At 43.8% G+C, this 21,043-nt stretch overlaps 1 protein-coding gene across 1 annotated transcript in view; it reads left to right on the top strand.

Moving 5' to 3' along the window:
• The window catches only part of EVL (Enah/Vasp-like), a 153,040-nt gene that overhangs the window by 107,110 nt on the left and 24,887 nt on the right, over positions 1-21,043 (top strand). The window contains exons 4-5 of the mRNA XM_056851405.1: positions 9,665-9,728; positions 19,069-19,127. Coding sequence (XP_056707383.1) covers positions 9,665-9,728; positions 19,069-19,127 — 123 coding nt within the window. The remainder of the gene's footprint in view (positions 1-9,664; positions 9,729-19,068; positions 19,128-21,043) is intronic.

Raw genomic sequence — 21,043 nt, 5'->3', positions numbered from 1 at the left:
AAATATGTGTGTTTCCCCATTCATACAAAACAGTAACCGTATCTGGAGGTCTTAGCATAATGTTTCCCTGTGCATGATTACAGTGCCAAAATTGAGCATTGGAAGTTAAATCGGGAGCAAGGCTATTTGAAGTTTGTGCCCACCACTTTGTCAGAATTCCAAAGGTTGGAAAATGTTGGGGACCCCTGCCATAAGGTCTCCCTCTTGAATTTTCTTTAGAAAAAATAAACTCTGTATAGTGTACATTTCAATATCTTTGTAAACTCAAGGCCTGATTCTGTTCTCCCATGCTTGTAAAGTACTATTGGCTGTATTGGAACTACTCCTATGTAAACACCTCTAAAAAGGTAGTCCGACAGATTTTTTTTAAAAAATAGAATTGTGTTCCTATATTATTTCTCACATAAAGCTATTTGCCTGTGGGATGGCTCAAACATTTTCACAGTATTCTCTGTATTCCTATTCTGTCTCAGCAGATAGAAGAAGTACTCTTTTTTACTTTAGGCCCTGTATCTGCTTTTATGTATTTGGCATACATTCCCTTGAGGAGAGGGAAAGCAGTGTGATATAGCCTGATCTCGTCAGATCTTGGAAGCTAAGCAAGGTCAGCCCTGGTTAATATTTGGATGGGAGACCACCAAGTAATACCTGGGTTGCTATGCAGAGGAAGGCAAAGCCAACTACCTCTGTTAGGACGTTTTCACACATGCTAAATAATGCACTTTCAATGCACTTTAACAATCTTTTACAAGTGGATTTTGTCGTTTCACATAGTAAAATCCAGCTGCAAGGTGCATTGAAAGTGGATTGAAAGTACATTATTCGGCATGTGCAAAAAGCCTTAGTCTCTTGCCCTGAAAACCCCATAAGGGATTGCCATAAGTCGGCTGCAACTTGATGGCAATTCATACACACATACATTCCCATGAGTATTTGTAGCTAGAGAATGCATTTGGTGTATTTGTAAAATAAGTCCTGCGATCCATTGAGCGTTGACTTGGGAGTAAATCCAGTTGAATCACCTTCCTGTGCAGGGCTAGAGAATAAACTGGCCTCTGGCTCGTTGTTTTGAGAGCTCCATAGTTCTGCCAGAAGTGGCCCATTGGTGATCTTTTGGTGTGTCCCCCTGTGGTCTCCTTGATCTCTTTGGGTTTGATGCGGATGGGGCAGTATGCTTTCCCACAACAATTATTTTTTCTAATCAATCAAAAGGCTATTCAGTGCTCGTATGAATAACATCCTGCCCCAGATAACGCCAGTCTAGGAGAACCGCGCACGTGCCTGGTGCCATCTGAAAGGTATTTTGGCCCTCTTCCCCCACTCCCATCATTCTTCTTTTATCACACAAACAGCTTTTTAAGAAACTTGTTAAATGAGGGCCAAAATTTGCTGTGTGGAGCAGCCATCTTTCCTTGCCTCATGGCAATCACATGGGAATATTTATAACTGTGATAGGAACTGGGGGAGAGGGAGAGAGCTTCAGAATTCTCATTATTGGGTGTGAACGAAATTACAGAGCTATTTTTTTTACCTGTTACCTGTTATGTGAAAGCGTGCTTTTGATTATTTGTATTAACGATCAGATTCTAGTCAAGTAGCACCTAATAGACCAACAAGAAGAGTTTTGAGGCATAAGCTTTTGAGAGATCCTTTTGTTCAAAGGTGAATTATATGAGCTGCACAGTTTTAAGTTTCAAAAAGTTGGGTGCACCAGCTGAATAAGGTTGCCAGGTCTTCTAAGGATACCAGCCTGCAAAAGATTGGCAACTGCCCATTCACACGAGCTGTTGTGACAGGGTCCGCTCTGATTAGTGTTTGAATGGGAGACCACCAAGGAATAGCAGGGACGTTATGCAGAGGAAGGCAATGGCAGACCGCCTCTGTTAGTCTCTTGCCTTGAAAACCTATTGGGTTGCCATAAGTCAGCTGTGACTTGACGGCACTTTACACACACACAGTTAAATTCTGGCTTTCAAGTTGAGTAATTAACATACTTGATGATATTTTAAACACACACAAGTTGCAACCAACTTATGGGGACCCCAGCAAGGGGTTTTCAAGGCAAGTGGGAAACAGAGGTGGTTTGCCATTGCCTTCTGCAGAATTTCCCAGGATGGTCTCCCATCCAAGTACCAACCCTGGGTAGCTTCTGAGATGTGATGAGATCAGGCTATACCATGCTGCCTTCCCTCCCCAAGTGGTCTTAGAGACCAGTTAATCACTTCTCTCTATTTTCTACCCTCTGTGGTCCATTAGCCTGCAAGAAATAATTCAGCCTCACACTTGGAAGGATGCTGTGGGGAGGACTTTGGCCTGGGAGGGAAGTTCTCAGTCCCAGTCCTGTCCTTCCTCACTAACCCAACTGTGTGTTGTTCTTCAGCTGCCTGCTTTGGAGGCAGCATCCAGCCAGTGCCTGGAGTTTCCTTGGAGTTTGGGGAGATGGGAGTCCTTGTGGAAAAAAAAAACAACCCATTGGTTGGATCCTATCAGCTTTCCTGCTTGATGTTGCCTGATTCCTCACCTCTCTTTAGCCCCCATCCTGCATGGCGTCTGTCCAAAACGGGGGCCCCACAGTCTCCAACACAGCCTTTCCAGTGGTCAAAATGGGATCCTCCTACCTACCACTTTCTTTTTTTCTCTGGTTTTTATTTTAAACTTACAACATCAATACAGACAATACAGACAACATACCCAATACATACAATACACAAAATACATACACCATTCAAAATCACTTACACTCGACCTAACACATGGGCTTCCTAGAGGCATCTGGTTGGCCACCATGTGAACAGACTGCTGGACTTGATGGACCTTAGTCTGATATGGCATGGCCTTTCTTATGTTCTTAAGCACTACACTACCATTCACGTGCCTAACTCTAGTCTGGGTATAACATAGCTTTATTATTTTTACCATCTATCTCTCAATTATATTCTAATTAAACAATTCAGATGACCCATATTCTGTGTTTATTTCACTTAAACACTATAATCTCAATTTCCAAATCATTCTTCTATCTAGCTTCTAGGAGACTTTGTAATATGTCATTCCTAACTATCATAAACATCATTATACTTCTATTACTTATTTTTTGCTTAAAATAATTAAACTTATATCTTTACTTGTTATACATATATTTTAAGAATACCTACCACTTTCTTCAGCTGAAATGCTGGATGGGCCCAACCCAAATCTTTCCCACATACCACTGGGGTCTACATGGGATCGTTATTAGCACCCACCATTACTGATGAGAAGAACAATGAGCGAATCTGTTAGATGGGATAAGGCTGTTCCCAGAATCCAAGAGAGTGAGGAAAAGGAATAAAGAGACTTTCAGTAAATAATTCATTCCATGCAATAATAATAATGTCCTTCTGGTAAAACAGCTGTAGTCAAATATCTGGACTGTTCTAGTATTAGAAAGCTAGGCTTACAGGTGACCTTGGGAGTCTTTGTGCTAGACAGGCTGTCGTTGATGAGTTATTGCACAGTAGCAATAAGCTTATGAACATCATAGAATCATAGAGTTGGAAGGGACCACCAGGGTTATCTAATCCAACCCCCTGCACAATGCAGGAAATTCACAACTACCTCCCCCCCCCACACACACTCACTGACCCCTACTCCACGCCCAGAAGATGGCAAAAAAACAACAACAACCCTCCAGGATCCCTGGCCAATCTGGCCTGGAGGAAAAATTACTTCCTGACCCCAAAGTGGCAATTGGCACTACCCTGGGTATGCATAAAAGGGCCACGAGAGGCAAACCTTCCTGCCCCTCCCTCTCATGATCTGCCTAAGGTCTTTGGATAAAACAGCAGTGTGTGTGTGTAAAGTGCCTTCAAGTCGCAGCCGACTTATGGCGACCCCTTTTTGGGGGTTTCATGGCAAGAGACTAACAGAGGTGGTTTGCCAGTGCCTTCCTCTGCACATCAACCCTGGTATTCCTTGGTGGTCTCCCATCCAAAAACTAACCAGGGCTGACCCTGCTTAGCTTCTGAGATCTGACGCAGGCATCAAAGTGAAAGCAGCTCCAAGTTCTTCAGCCCAGGAGATGCTCTGACTAATTGTCATCCGCTGAAAGTGAGCACAAAACTTAATATAGCATGTTTCCGGTATCGGTGTTCCCAAAAATATGCCCAAGGCTGAGTCATAGGATGCTTCTGCAAAATCCAGGGGTTTTATTACAATACAACTGGCGGAGGAGACTTCAAGCAGTAGCAGGATAGTTCCTGAATGAATTGTAAAAGACCCAGCTCCAACAAGAGAGAGAGAGAGAGAGAGAGAGAGAGAGAGAGAGAGAGAGAGAGAGAGAACAGCCTGGGTGGGGGGAATAGCCACCCACCTCCTCCCCGATCATTGTTTTCATCTGCAAAAATTAGCCTGCTGGGCTGGTTCCCAAAAAACTGTCATGATAGGGGACAGGTCACATGACAACCCCAGAAGATATCTTCAGCGTGCTTACTAATTGTTGCTGTTGCTCATGTTTTAATAGCACACAGAATCGTGCCAACCTGTTATATGCAGATCGGTCCTATTAAGTTAAAAAGAGAGCAGGAATCTCAATGAAGAGCTGACTTTGTATAACTGAGCCCCAATTCCATACGGGCCCTTATTATTATTTTAATGACAGGGTGTTCAGGAAGGAAGAAGCTTTTAGAGGGGAGAACAGCTAGATTCGCGTTTAGTGGTGCCTTAGAGACCAACAAGATTTTCAGGGTATGAGCTTTCAAGAGTCAATGCTCCCTTCATCAGATACAAACAGGAATGAAGATCTCTCTTCTGTCGCATTTTAAAGGTGGGAGGGGTGTTGCAAAGGAAAAAGAGGTACAATGCAAAGCAACCAGGAGTCAGACAGGAGAAGCAGCAAGGGGAAGAACAAACGCTTTTTCCTTTCAACTTGTTCTGTTCTCCACACACCAATACCCCAACTGGCCTTCCCCCGAGGGAATGTGTTTGGAGGGAAAAGGTACTTGGAGGAGGCGATTCAGTGAGCTTAGAAAAGGTTAAACGCCCCCCTTCCCTGGTTGGGCATAGAGCAGGGGTCATTGGGGGAGTGGGGGGAGGGGAGGTAGCTGTAAATTTCCTGCATTGTGCAGGGGATTTTACTAGATGACCCATGGGGTCCCTTCCAGCTCTGTGTTTTTCTGTTTTCCCTAAATTTCCATGTTCCTGAAACAGCTTTCATTTTAAATGACCACTTCATGGTTCAGTTGAATGGATTTCCATGTAACGGGGAGTCAGTTCTGCTGCAGCAAGCGTCTGATCCTACCTTGGGCGAGTCATGTGTATGTGAAACCTGACTGCTGCTAAAAATAATCTTCTGGATGTGTGGATGAGTTTGGCAGGGAGTAAATGCAAAACTGAACTCCACGTGCCCAGAACAGAGCAGCACCCTGTAGGCAGAGGTCATGAGGACCTTAATACAGGGCTAGGTAGTTTTTGTAGCACCTGGTAGCTACAGCCATTCCTGGCAATGCAATATCTGCATTGTGGTACTTTTCATTGTATCAGTTTGGCCATCCTAATGAGAGGAAGCAAGCCCTTTTTACTAAGATCTTTGAAATCAGCCCTGAATTCTCCTGGATCGTTGGGCTAATTCCTCACAAGCTCTTCTCTTAAAATTAGCAAAATTTCAGTTGTTGTGCCAGAGGTACCTGTATATCTCAGAGATCCCCGCAGAAGATGTTTTTCAAAACATATCTCTGAATTATTGTCGAAGGCTTTCACGGTCAGAGTTCATTGGTTCTTGTAGGTTATCTGGGCTGTGTAACCGTGGTCTTGGAATTTTCTTTCCTGACGTTTCGCCAGCAGCTGTGGCAGGCATCTTCAGAGTAGTAACACTGAAAGACAGTGTCTCTCAGTGTCAAGTGTGTAGGAAGAGTCAGAGAGGGGTTGGGTTTGAGCTGAGTACTGTCCTGCAGAAGTAATGTGCTAATCATTGTCCTGTGAGTATCAAGATAATGTACTAATGAGGGTGTGGTATGTTAATATGGAACCATTGTACCCTGAACTGATCTGTTAATGTGTGAAATCCAAAGCTAATCTGCATGGCTATTGTTGACTGTAGCCTTTGTTAGTCTGGAGGTTTTTCAGGGCAGGAAGCCAAGCCTTATTCATTCTTAAACTCTCTTATTTTCTGTTAAAGTTGTGCTGATGTTTATGAATTTCAATGGCTTCTCTGCGCAATCTGACAAAATAGTTGGTAGAATTGTCCAGTCTTTCAGTGTCTTGGAATAAGACCCTGTGTCCTGTTTGTGTCAGTCCATGTTCAGCCACTGCTGATTTCTCAGGTTGGCCAAGTCTGCAGTATCTTTCATGTTCTTTTATCCTTGTTTGTATGCTGCGTTTTGTGGTCCCGATGTAAACTTCTCCACAGCTGCAAGGTATACGATATACTCCGGCAGAGGTGAGGGGGTCTCTTTTGTCTTTTGCTGATCGTAGCATTTGTTGTATTTTCTTGGTGGGTTTAAACACCGTTTGTAGGTTATGTTTTTTCAAAAGTTTCTCCATCCTATCAGTGACTCCTTTAATAAATGGCAAGAATACCTTTCCTATGGGAGACTGTTTTTCCTGAGTTTTCTGATTTTTGTTTGGTTTAATGGCCCTTCTGATTTCATTCTTAGAATAGCCGTTTGCTAGCAGTGCGTGATTTAAATGATTAGTTTCTTCCTTGAGAAACTGTGGTTCACAGATCCGTCTTGCACGGTCCATTAATGTTTTGATTATTCCTCTTTTCTGTCGGGAGTGGTGGTTGGAGTTTTTGTGTAAGTAGCGATCTGTGTGAGTTGGTTTCCGGTAGACCTTGTGACCTAACTGAAAGTTTGTTTTGACAAGGGTATCAAGAAATGGGAGTTTACCCTCAATTTCCTTTTCCATGGTAAACTTGAATGTTTGGATGGATATTATTAAGATGGTTTAGAAAGTCCATTGATTTTTCTTCACCATGGCTCCAAATGGTAAATGTATCATCTACGAACCTGAACCAGACTGTAGGTTTGTAAGGTGCCGATTCTAATGTGTCTTTTCAAAATATTCCATGTAAAAATTTGCTTTTACTGGACTGAGTGGACTTCCCATAGCTACTCCATCTGTTAAGCTACTTAACAGAACACTTCAGGATACAATGGTTCCATATTAACATACCACACCCTCATTAGTACATTATCTTGATACTTACAGGACAATGATTAGCACATTACTTCTGCAGGACAGTACTCAGCTCAAACCCAACCCCTCTCTGACTCTTCCTACACACTTGACACTGAGAGACACTGTCCTTCAGTGTTACTCCTCTGAAGATGCCTGCCACAGCTGTTGGCGAAACATCAGGAAAGAAAATTCCAAGACCACGGTTACACAGCCCGGATAACCTACAAGAACCAATATCTCTGAATTCTCTGCACAGGCATCTCCTATGATGTCCCTACCAAGGGAAGCAGAGTCCCTTGTTGTCAGAGTTGTGGCTGTGCTGGTTATTTATTTATTTACTTACTTACTTCATTTATACATAATGTGTGTGTGTTAAGTGCCGTCAAGTTGCTTCCGACTCATGGCGACCCTACGAATCAAAGTCCTCCAAAATGTCCTATCTTTGACAGACTCGCTCAGATGATAGCGACCCTATGAATCAATGTCCTCCAAAATGTCCTATCTTTGACAGCCTCGCTCAGATCTTGCAAATTGAGGGCTGTGGCTTCCTTTGAGTCAATCCATCTCTTGTTCGGTCTTCCTCTTTTCCTCTTTTCTTTTCTATGACCCTGTATTATACATAATATAGGTAAAGGTCCCCTGTGCAAGCCCCGGGTCATTCCTGACCCATGGGGTGACATCACATCCCGACGTTTTCTAGGCAGACTTTGTTTACAGGGTGGTTTGCCAGTGCCTTCCCCAGTCATCTTCCCTTTACCCCCAGCAAGCTGGGTACTCATTTTACCGACCTCGGAAGGATGGAAGGCTGAGTCAACCTTGAGCCGGCTACCTGAAACCAACTTCCATCAAGATCGAACTCAGGTCATGAGCAGAGCTTTTGACTGCAGTACTGCAGCTTTACCACTCTGCGCCACATTTTGTTTAAAAGTGTCTCTATGGCCACCTTAATAGAGAAACTGGGAGCGGAGGCTCCTGCGTTTTCCTCTACAAGGCGGGTGGCTCACATGTGGTGTGAGGGTTCGGCGTGGATGGTGGCCTGTTGAGTCTGTGGTGACGGTGATTCCCGTGGTGGGGTTGGAGAGGAGCTAGGTTGGAGGGGAGCATAGCTCACAGTGTGGCATAGTTGGAAGGGAGCAGAGCGCTCGGGCCACAGTGCGGGCTTTGCTGTGCCAACCCTGCAAATGCCGCTGGCCCTGCCTTGTTGCCCGCTGGAAGCTTATCTGTAAGAACATCACACAAAACTAATTTTTATATGATCTTAAAGTTAAACCACAGAATTGCTTCTCCAATCCTATTGGAAAAGAAGTGCATGCAGAATTTCACATAGCTGTGAGTGTTCATGAAATACAGCATGATGCAGCCATCCAACTAGGATACTGCTGGCTTAATAAAAAAATAAATGCAATCTTGCACAGTATTACTATTATTGACAGTATTTATATTTCACTTTTCTAACTGTTCCCTGTCCCTAAGGGGCTCACAATGTAAAAAGAAGCAAAAGAACACCAGCAGACAGCCACCAGAAAAGACGGTGCTGGGGTGCCGAGGACCAGTTACTCTCCCTCTGCTCAATAAAAGAAGAACACCCACTTACCCGGCATGTGATTAACCTGTGGAACTCCTTGCCACAAGATGTGGTGATGGCATCTATCCTAGATGCCTTTAAGAGGGGATTGGACTAATTTCTGGAGGAAAAGTCCATCACAGGTTACTAGCCCTGATGGGTATGTGCTACCTCCTTATTATAGATGTGGGCCACTGTGAGATACAGGAGCTGGACTAGATTATTCAAAAGCATGCCAAATGCAAACTTTTACCTTTTCACAAAAAGTTGTTTGTATCATTAAAAGCTCGGTTATTGTGTTTTTCTTTTAAGACAAAAGATATTAATGTATGAGTTGTTTTTTCTAAACTAAAACCTCAGTATTCAGGTTAAATTGCCGTGTTGGCACTTGGCGATAAATAAGTGAGTTTTGGGTTGCAGTTTGGGCACTCGGTCTCTAAAAGGTTCGCCATCACTGGCGTAGGGGAACTGCTTAGGAAGAGGTGCAGCGGCCGTTTCACCTAAGCCTTTTCGCCTAAGCCATTGAAGGAAAAGAAGCCGTTTCACAGCTTTTTTCCCTTCAAGCGGGGCTTTTTGCCCCATAGGGAACAGCGAGGCTGCGCCTGCTAAAAAACAAGCGTAGCATTGCCGTTCCCGGCGCCGGCATACCAGGCTGAACTGGGATAGGGAGCCGTCAAACAGGCAACTCCTTCTCCCTGCCCGTCCCCTGCCTGCCCCCCTGCGCTGGCGCGGCCACTGTCATCAAAACAGGCATTAACCACAGCTAGACTAACATCTTGCAGTGATGAAGATTCATTCTATCATGGTTGGCCACCACTGTTGTTATTGTGTGTACTCCTTTTAACTTGTCCTTGAATAGCCTCTTATTCTTCAGGGTACTTTAGGAATGTTATTACTCCTTTGCATTATTAATAATGGCATTGCTATTTTAATATTTTCCAGGTCCAACAACCCAACGCCAGGTTCAAAATGGACCTTCTCCAGATGAAATGGATGTTCAGAGAAGGTAAGGAGCCAAAATCTTCAATGGGGAAAATGCAGTTTGAGGTAATATTTTTACAAAACAAACAGCTGTTGCTAATAATGAAAACCTAGCGTGCCCCCTCAAGCCATCAGGAAATTAACACGAAGATGTGAAATGGTTCAAGAACTGAAGAATTCTCAGACTTGCCAGCGTGGATACAAATTTTATCCCATGAAAGTCAGCGGTAAGCTTGCCTATTGTTTTCTGCAGGCCTGATCCATTAAAATCATACCACAGTTCTAGCAGGATGTGCAGTTTGCTATGTTGATCCCCAAAAATGTAAGAAATGTGAATTATAGTATTTTATCTCTGTCAGTGCAATTGAGCAATATGAACCTCTCTAGGAAAGATGATGCTGTCCCACAACTAGAAGTTCATGTAGTAATAATCTTCATAATTTTGGTTTTGGCCTACAACCAAGATACATCTTGGGTAGATCTCAATAACAAAACAATGCTTTGGGTTTGTTTTTTGAAGTCCCCGCCATGTATTTTACCGTGTGGGCCTTTGAATCCATGCCTGTGACTGACAGCGCAATCCCTAAGTAGAGTTGTGCCCTTTCGAGCTTACTGACCAATGGACTTCGATGGTTATAACTTTACTTAAGATTGCACTGTAAACCTTGATTGTTTTCAATTGTTCTTTCATTTTTGATGTTAGTATCAGTAGCCTCTCAAACAAAATTCTGACAAGAGGGAAGGGATGCTTGGTCAGAAAGGCTGTGATGGGTATTTTTCTCCTCATGTTATAGGGGTCCAGCATTCCTTGGTAGAGTCCACAAAGGGCTTAGCTGGACCCAACTCTGTTATTTGAGAAGCAGGTGACTGCAGAGGCCAAAAATGCATCTTGCCAGCCAAGCTTGGCCCATAAGCATTTCTCTTATCTGGAGGCTGCCAATATGGCCACGCTGATCCATGCAACAGTAATCTCAAGGCTTGACTATTGTAACGTGCTCTGTGTACAGCTGCACTCGTAGGTTATTCAGAAACTGCAGTAGGTGCAAACAGCCCATCAGTTATCAGGGCCGGCAGCATGGACCATACCTACATATCTAATTCCCACCTGTGCCCCCTGCCTGCGGATACTTACATCTGCAGATAGGGGGCACACTGACCCCCAATTAATGAAGAAGAAGAAGAATTGGTTTTTATATGCCGACTTCCTCCACCACTTAAGGAAGAATCAAACCAGCTTACAATCACCTTCCCTTCCCCTCCCCACAACAGACACCCTGTGAGGTTGGTGGGGCTGAGAGAGCTCTAAGAGAGCTGTGACTAGCCCAAGGTCACCCAGCTGGCTTCGTGTGTAGGAGTGGGGAAACAAATCCAGTTCACCAGATTAGCGTCTGCCGCTCATGTGGAGGAGTGGGGAATCGAACCCTGTTCTCCAGATCAGAGTCCACCGCTCCAAACCACTGCTCTTAACCACTACACCATGCTGGCTCTCTTGATGTTTCTTCAAACTTGGGGAGTACCCAAGAAAATTGCAGAAAATTCTGAAAACTAAAAAACAACAACGAGGGTTTTAAATTTTGCCAGTTTTTAAAAAGCGTAGTCTGCACTTCACAGACAACGCACTTACAGGTGGAGTGAGGAGCACTCCAGCAGCTGCTCCAAGCCTGGGCATGCCAGAGGAGCATGCTGGCAGCCACTCCGGAGCCCTCCAAGAGAAGGACTGTGGGGGCGTGGGATAAAGGTAGGTGGTGGGGCCTGGAGCTGCAGTGGGGGAGAAAGATGGGATTCCCCCCATGCCAGTTTCTCAGGCTCCCACTTGTTAAATATATTTTGCAATCCTTGCATTGGCTACCCAGTGATTTCTGATTCCAGTTTACGGTGCTGGTGCTTACCTTTAAAACCCTTTATGACCTGGTGGCCACCCAGAGATTGCTTCTCCTGGTTTGCTTCTCCCTGCTACAGGTTTGCTCAGCCTTTTAGTTGTTCTGACCCCTACAAAGGCACATTCTCCTGCTTCCCTCTTGTGGGCTTTTTCCAGTGGCTGATCTGGTTTCGTGGAACAGCCTTCCAGAGAAAATTAGGTTTATGCCTCTCTTTTTCAGGCTTATTTCCTGGTGGCTGTTTTAATTTTGTGTGTGTGTGTGTAAGATTTGTATTTTGTACCATTTTTATTTATTTTTACCAACCTGACATCACATGGGAGTAAGGTGGTGTTGTGGCTGGTAAGCTCTCCTTCCCTGGAGGTTTTTAAGCAGAAGCTAGATGGTCATTTGTCAGCAATGCTGATTCTATGACCTTAGGGAGGTTATGAGAGGGAGGGCATCTTGGCCATCTTCTGGGCATGGAGTAGGGGTCACTGGGTGTGTGTGTGGGGGGGAGGTAGTTGTGAATTTCCTGCATTGTGCAGGGGATTGGAGTAGATGACCCTGGTGGTCGCTTCCAACGCTGTGATTCCATGATTCTATGGATGAGGGTCAGATGGGCGAGATATTCTGTGACAGTTATAGTGATGGAAGGGTGCATTGGTGTTCCTGAGACAGGCAAAGTATGGGAAAGATGCACTTCTCAAGATAGAGAGGTCATTGACAACCTAAAGGGAAAACATTGTAGCTCTTTGATATGTTCTCACCTGTTGATTGGAGGGCCCATGTTCTGACGGGCTTGAGCCCCAGGTCCTGGCACTAGGGTTGCCAGCTTCCAGGTAGTTAAACAAATAACAGCACCAGCTCAAATATATAATAAAGGAAAATTTACCTTTATAAAGATTGATTACCTTCACAACACGTATATGAACCAAGTAATAAATACAAAAAAGGTTACTTCACCAATAACTCATTTGTAAAGTTCATAGAAGTCCAAAGCCAATCAGGAGAATGGCATAAGGTTCCAACTCAAATACAAAACTGTAATCCAGTATATAATTGTGGTCCAGGTCCAAAGACTTTCCCCACTGCCAAGTCCAGAGACTTTCCAATCCAAAAAAGGTTAGTCCAACAAAATAGGTCCAGTTTAAAACGGCACCTCCGGATAGGTGATCGTTTCACAATATGAAATTGCTTCTTCAGTTGATTAATATTGCCTTGGTACTTTTGAATCTTTAATCCTTATAGATAACGAAAAGCTTATATATAGGGCTCAAAGGCCTCTGAAAAACAACATCATGCAGTGAGCTATTAACTATACAATACATGCCAATTATTCAAACAAATTAATTTCATACATTTCAGCTTACCAACATTGGACCAGCCGTCTCACAATTCCTCAGGCTTTGCCTTGGCTGGTACCGAGTGCAAAACCCGCACAGAATAAATCCCTATTGCCAGATAGCCTACACCTGTGCGCGTGGTTGGTAATTTTCATTTAAAGATAGCAAGACAATTCAAATTCATTGTTCAGACCTAATGGGGTCATAGATTTAAAAAGATGAATAAATCTCATTTCGTGCCTGTGCAGTAATTTGGCGACGTCTTCTTGAGTATAGGGGCGAGGTTTGTATTGCCATAAGGCAATTCAGAGAATTGTGCGCAAACATTGGCACGTATTATACAATGTGCCTGGTTGCGGCGAATTTCCTTTGTTTGGGCTGAGAAAGACCAAGTCCTTGCGTAATTATTTGGTTAAAACGGACCGCTTAGACAGTAAGCAAGAATTGAGACCGAAGGGTCACTTTAAATGCGGCTCTTGTGCAATGTGCGCGTATTGCTTGCCGGTTAAGGAAGTAAGTTCTTCTAATACTAATTTTACATTTACACTCAATCAATTTACTAATTGTAGCTCTTCCAACGTGGTGTACGGAATTTTTTGTCCATGTTTTTTATTATACATCGGTTCAACAACGAGACAATTAAAAATCCGTATCGGTGAGCATCAGGCAAGGATACGCTCCCACACACGTGAGGCTCCGTTAACCAATCATTACTTAGAAAAAGGCCATACGGACAAGGATCTTTTATTTTTTGCCTTATGGCAATACAAACCTCGCCCCTATACTCAAGAAGACGTCGCCAAATTACTGCACAGGCACGAAATGAGATTTATTCATCTTTTTAAATCTATGACCCCATTAGGTCTGAACAATGAATTTGAATTGTCTTGCTATCTTTAAATGAAAATTACCAACCACGCGCACAGGTGTAGGCTATCTGGCAATAGGGATTTATTCTGTGCGGGTTTTGCACTCGGTACCAGCCAAGGCAAAGCCTGAGGAATTGTGAGATGGCTGGTCCAATGTTGGTAAGCTGAAATGTATGAAATTAATTTGTTTGAATAATTGGCATGTATTGTATAGTTAATAGCTCACTGCATGATGTTGTTTTTCAGAGGCCTTTGAGCCCTATATATAAGCTTTTCGTTATCTATAAGGATTAAAGATTCAAAAGTACCAAGGCAATATTAATCAACTGAAGAAGCAATTTCATATTGTGAAACGATCACCTATCCGGAGGTGCCATTTCGGACTGGACCTATTTTGTTGGACTAACCTTTTTTGGATTGGAAAGTCTCTGGACTTGGCAGTGGGGAAAGTCTTTGGACCTGGACCACAATTATATACTGGATTACAGTTTTGTATTTGAGTTGGAAACTTATGCCATTCTCCTGATTGGCTTTGGACTTCTATGAACTTTACAAATGAGTTATTGGTGAAGTAACCTTTTTTGTATTTATTACTTGGTTCATATACGTGTTGTGAAGGTAATCAATCTTTATAAAGGTAAATTTTCCTTTATTATATATTTGAGCTGGTGCTGTTATTTGTTTAACTTCGTTGTATCAGCATACGTCTCTTTTCATTAGCTTCCAGGTAGTAGCTGGAGATCTCCTGCTATTACAATTGATCTCCAACCAATAGAGATCAGTTCCCCTGGAGAAAATGGCCGCTTTGGCAATTGGACTCTATGGCATTGAAGTCCCTCCCCTCCCAAACCCTGCCCTCCTCAGGCTCCGCCCCAAAAACCTTCCGGTAGTGGCAAAGAGGGACCCGGCAACCCTACCTGGCACCCAGATTGGCTAAGGCCCTAGTAGTTCACGTGGGGAGGGGTCTGAAAAGTGAAGCTGTTCCTTTGATTGAGGTAGTTGTGGTGGTGGTGGTTGGGGAAGCATGCTCATGCATGCATGCGTGGCAGTGAGGGATGATAGAGGGAAATTATACCAGAGAATGCTTGCAGGTGCGCCTTGGTTGGCAGGCACCATGCAACTGGCAAAGACCATATCGTCCAAGGATTTTAAGTAATTAGCCAGTAGCTTTCCTTTTCTTCATTTTCTTAGCTGTACCTAGAATCTGTCTTGTAGCTACCTGAAGTTTGTGCCTTGCGGCAATAAGGTTTTTAACTAAAGAACCTTCACACTTCCTTACTCACAGACTTGCTATTTGGCATGCTAATGAAACACACCCCGATAGTGTCAACCTCAGGTGAGACTAAGGGAGGGGGTAGATCTTACCTAAAGTTGTGGCACACTATCAGAGATTTTCTGCCCCAGCTCCGTAACTGGGCTGCGAGCTGGCAGGGGAAGTCTGGGGAGAAAGTCCTCTCACCTTTGTGGGGTGGTAGGGCCATCCCACCACAGGTGGGTTTATAAATGTTTCAAATAAAATAATAAAAGAGAATATCTGTGGGAAGCCTCCTCCTCCTCCCTCTTCTTCCATTTGCCCGACTTTTTTCTCTGGTGGGCAGGGGACTCAGGCAGCAGATGGGGGAGGAAGAAAGAAGCAAGCAGCCGCAACAGTTCCTTCTTTTCCGTGGCTACTTCTGCTGCAGTGACAGGAGTTCAGGAAAGGGGAAAGAAGCAGCAGTGCATCCACCTCCTTCTGTCTACTGCTTGTCTGTCTCCTTTCTCTTCCTGAAGGGAGCATCACCTAGAGTAAAAAGGGAACAGCCATGCTGCTTTTTCCAGGTACTGCCACCACCTTGTCTGCTTAACTGCCTTTCTGGCTTCTGGTGGCTCCCGCTGCGGTCCACCTTCTTCCTTCCCAGTCTTGCCCTGCCTGCCTTCTCCTTGCCCACCTGTTTTCTACTGTGCCCTTGCTTCACCACTGCTCACACTGGCCATTGTCTACACTTGCATAGACACTGCTGGTGTAATTTTTAGGTTCTTGTAAACACCATAATTAAAAAAAAGTTTGTGATTTTTCTGCAAATGGGGTCCCCCAGTTTTGTGAAGAAATTGCCCTCGTTTGTATTTGACCCCATTGTGTGGGTTTTTCAATCCATACAATGTTGTTCAGGTTCAGAATGAGTTGTATGACTATTTTAATTGTAAATAAATAAACAAACATGTATTTAACATTAAAATGTTTTAAATAAATAAATCATTTGGGGCCATAGGTGACAAGCCCCTGATTTCTTTACCCTTCAAATGTCTGCACTAGCCCGGAGTGATCATTTCTGGGGGCAGGCAGGGGGTCTGCTGCTTGTCATCTTACAAAAGTATCTCGTATGTAATTTCAGTATATTTAATTCAGAGTTCTTAAAGCTCTACATAACTTATCAGCTTTCTATTATCAGTTGATCCTCATCAGTGTCCTTTTCACATAATCCTGTTTCAAATCCACTCTCCTCCCATCTATCTTGGACCTCACTGGGATTCTAAATACCCTGGGCAGAGACCACCAACCACACTGGCACTAAATCAGATATATAAATCAGATCTAGCCAGGGTGAGTAAAGGGAACCTCCATATGCAGTAGCAGCAAAGCTGTGAAAACCATTGCTAAGGAGGCAGCATCAGAGGAAGGTCTTATTGTGTATGCCCTGGCTGTGGGCCCTCCAAGGGCAACTGTTTCAGCCACTGTCTAAAACAGGATGGTGGACTTCTAGATGGACCGCCCATGTGATCCAGCAGGGCTCTTCTTGTAGTCTCATATTCTTCTTATGTATTTTATTAGAAATCTTCCTTATCCAAATTAATGCTTTAATTAATTTGCATTGGGACTGAACACATGAACACATGAAGCTGCCTTATACTGAATCAGACCCTTGCTTCATCAAAGTCAATATTGTCTACTGAGACCGTCAGCGGCTCTCCAGGGTCTCAGGCTGAGGTCTTTCACATCACCTACTTCCCTAGTCCCTTTAACTGGAGATGCCGGGGATTGAACCTGGGACCTTCTGCATGCCAAGCAGATGCTCTACCACTAAGCCACAGCCCCTCCCTATTTTTTTAAGAGTCCGACTGCTCTGATTTTTTTAATTACTGGATTTTCTGTTTGCAGGAAAGATCAGAAGGTTCCATTCAAATCCAGGAGGTGCCTTTGTTAAAACAGAGCATGACATGTACATAGAAAATATTTTCATTTTTTATACTTTGCTCAGCCTGCTTTAATACAGACAGAAGGAAATCATTCTTCTTTTTTACATGTTATTGTAATTTCTAAAGGGAGTTTTAGTGTATTGCTCATATTAATATGTAAGCTCATTGCTTTTTAATTAACCAAAGAGAGATCAGATTATAATTTAGCAATCAGTCTTCAAGATGATTAGTTTCTGAAAGGCCCTCTAGCGGGTATCCCTTGAAACTGCAAGCTTCTGCATAGTCATAACTCTGCCGAGGAGCGCATCTGCCCTGTATCACTCTGCTTGTTCTGAAGTAGAGAATGAGAGGGTGGGCAGGTAAAAGATCTCAAAAAGTGGACCTTTTTGAAACCAGTCTTTGTGCACTCTGCTAATTTTGGGAACCCAGAAATTCCAATAGATTGCATCTCAGTGAAATCCATTGTATTACAATCAAGGAAATTCAAACATGCTTGACTTCTTCTGGATCACACCTAGTTTCCCTCATCAAGGGCGGGTGTTGTGAGTGGAAATATTTTTTTCTCTTCTTATATGTTGCCTATTGGGTGCAAAAAGGATATGCTGCTCACATGAACACATGAAGCTGCCTTATACTGAATCAGACCCTTGGTCCATCCAAGTCAGTATTGTCTACTCAGACCGACAGCGGCTCTCCAGAATCTCAGGCAGAGGTCCTTCACATCACCTACTTGCCTAGTCCCTTTAACTGGAGATGCCAGGGATTTAACCTGGGACCTTCTGCATGCCAAGCAGATGCTCTACCACTGAGCCACAGCCCCTCCCCTAAATTCCATAGGGTGAATTCATAGGGTGAATCCTACTTCCAGTCTGTTGCCGATATGTTTGCTGTGGTCATGCATTATCTGCACACTGCCAAGCTGAGATGTCTACCACTGATTCCCCATGTCCACCAACGGCAGATGATCAACACTGTCAGAACTGATAATGGAGAGCAGCTGTCTAGTAAGAGGGGGAAAAATGAATCTTCAAGTTCAGACATGGAAGCTCAGCTTTCTACTGCATTCAGACATCTTTGGTGTAGGGGCAGCCTTTATAGAAATGAAGATGAACTTGTAAAACTTTGTATCCAACTTTGTTTTTATGGAATAACATTTTTTTAATCTCTCTTTGAAAATATAGAAGAGCTACCTAGCTTAGGTGGTAGCTACTGTGAATTGATGTTTCAGGATTCGCCAAGGGCAAAAGACATCGTCTCCAATGCCAAACCAGAGAGCCAGCGTGGTGTAGTGGTTAAGAGCGGTGGTTAGGAGCAGTGGACTCTAATTTGGAGAACCGGGTTTGATTCCCCACTCCTCCACATGAGCAGCGGACTCTAATCTGGTGAACCAGGTTGGTTTCCCCACTCCTACACATGAAGCCTGCTGGGTGACCTTGGGCTAGTCACAGTTCTCTCTGAACTCTCTCAGTCCCACCTTCCTCACAGGGTGTCTGTTGTGGGGAGAGGAAGGGAAGGAGATCATAAGCTGGTCTGATTCTTCCTTAAGTGGTAGAGAAAGTCAGCATTTGAAAACCAGCTCTTCTTCAAACTTGATGTGACATGAGAGACCTTTTTCTCTCTGTATCTCAAAGCTGTCACATGGGCTTATACCAAGAGAGATGGTCCTAAAAGCAGCTTGGGAGGCAACCAAACTGGACAAACAGTGTAGGAAGTATCAGTTTTTTAAAAAAAATGTGACCTCCCTCATTCTTGGGAGCATTTGGATGAATGTATATCAGCTAAAGTAGCAGCCCCAGTAGCCCAGACTAGCTTGATCTTGTCAGAGTTCAGAAGCTAAGCAGGTCAGTACTTGGATGGGAGACAAAGTCAGTCCATCAAAGTCAGTATTGACTACTCAGACTGGCAGCGGCTCTCCAGGGTCTCAGGCAGAAGTTTTTCACATCAACTACTTGCCTAGTCCTTTAACTGGAGATGCTGGGGATTGAACCTGGGACCTTCAGCAGGCCAAGCAGGTGCTCTACCACTGAGCCACAGCCCCTCCAGGACTCTACCACTGAGCCACAGCACATTTTACCTTATATGAACTGAAACTAGATTAATTTTTTCCCCCTCTGTTTTAGGCAAGCGATGGAGCAGCAGCAGCGCCAGGAATCTCTGGAAAGAAGAACCTCTACCACAGGCACGTAATATGTTTTTGGGTGCAACGCAGGTCTGGCCTTCTCTCTGCTTGTCTTGATTAACCCTTGGCTGTTCCCCTCTGCTATTATGGATACAGTTTGGCCTGTTGCATATCGCTGGAATTATTCTGCGGTTTGAAATAAGTTTCAGTCAGACACTAAAGGAAACACATAATGGGACGACTGCAAAGATTTAACTGGAAGTTTAAAGTGCAGAACCTTTAAACTTACCTCTCAGCAGGATTTCAGCGGTTGCTAAACGTGTCCTTTCACACCCATAACCAAAGCTCTAAGTTGCCTTTGGCTTTAGTCGGTCCGTAACACAAATGCCAAATTTATATTGATTGTTGTTATGGAAGGAAGAAGGGAAAGCACCCTGGTAACCAGCCGCCACCAAGTGGGGCTGTTCTGCCACAGCTGTCTATTTGCTCTCTCATACACATTCTGTCTGGCATTATAATACACGTGCGGCATACGCCTATACAATTTAATACACAATAATACATAAAGGACATGAGCAGGGTTCAAAGATGCATTTGAGCACGCAAAGCTGCCTTATGCTGAGTCAGATCACTGCTCTCTGTCAAGACCAGTATTGTCTACAGTAAGCCTCTGACTTACAAAGGACCGGCACTTATAAACACAGCAGGGACCAGGCAGTGACTCACATGTTCAGAACTGGTAGTGGGGCAGTCACGGGAGGGGCGACAAGTGACCAAGGAGGGACAACATGGGAGTAAAGGGAGTAGAAGGTCACTAAACACTAAGGGAAACTAAGCAAGGGCGGAGGAGGGAAGCCGTTGATTTATGTTAAATTGGCCACCTTCCCCCTTCTAAGTGTCTTTGTATTAGCTGCTCCTGGAAGATTCCTAAACTTGGGAGCATTTTTGCTTCAGAAATGAGTTGAAGAAACTAATAAAATATCTTAAAAAAAGAAAAGAAATGAGTTGAAGAACCCCATTCCCTTTCCCAGAGTGTGATTTCTACCAGTCATCCTTAGCTATCTGTAGCGAGATCTGCTTTCTGTAAGCAAAAATGCACCAGCATTAACAAAAACATTTTCTTATTCCACATGGCATCTGAAGAAGTGAACTGTGGCTCACGAAAACTCATACCCTGCCAGAACTTTTGTTAGTCTTTAAGGTGCTACTGGACTCTTGCTCTTTTCTGCTCTTATTCCACAGTTCTTTTATTGTCTGTCTTGTTTAATTACCGCATAGTATTACAACATTATTGTTTTCCAGTTTCTCCGTGCAAAATTTCAGCTACATTATGGTTTAAATAGACCTGTGGGCTAATCCAAGGATCTAACTACCATTTGTTAGGTTCAAGTCCAGTAGCATCTTAGAGACCAGCAATCTTTCAAGAGTCAAAACCTCCTTCATCAGATACTTTGACTCTCAAAAAAGTATACCCCGAAAATCTTGTTGGTCTCTAAAGTGCTTCTGGACTCAAACCAAGCTCTTCTACTACAGACCCAACCCACCTACCCTCTGAAACCATCTATTATATGTATCTCTGTGGGAAAATGTGTTCCAGGTTCCAAATACCTGACTTACGATTGAACCTTTGGACCACAACTGGTTTGTAAGTTGGGGATCTTACTTGTACTCTGACTGGCAGCACCTCTGCAGAGTCACGGGCAAAGGTCTTTCATATCACCTGCTATTCCTTTTCACTGCTGATTCTGGGAGTCAAACGTGAAACCCTTCTTCGTGCAAAGCTGATGCAATATACCACTGAGCCATGGCTCCTAGCCATTTAACCCTTAGCATGAGGACATCCTTAATCTTGTGCTGGCTTGTTGTCAGCCCCTTTGACAACGAGCTATGTGTAAGGTACCCTGGATCGTGCTTGCTGAAAACCCATTTTTTATGTTGCCTTGCTGGTTTGATGGCTATTTTGGTGTTGCCATTTC

The sequence above is a fragment of the Euleptes europaea genome, chromosome 6 (assembly GCF_029931775.1).
Source record: "Euleptes europaea isolate rEulEur1 chromosome 6, rEulEur1.hap1, whole genome shotgun sequence".
NCBI classification, from domain to species: domain Eukaryota; kingdom Metazoa; phylum Chordata; class Lepidosauria; order Squamata; family Sphaerodactylidae; genus Euleptes; species Euleptes europaea.
The sequence above is the reverse complement of the archived record's forward strand: the minus strand, read 5'-3'. Positions and strand labels throughout refer to the sequence as shown.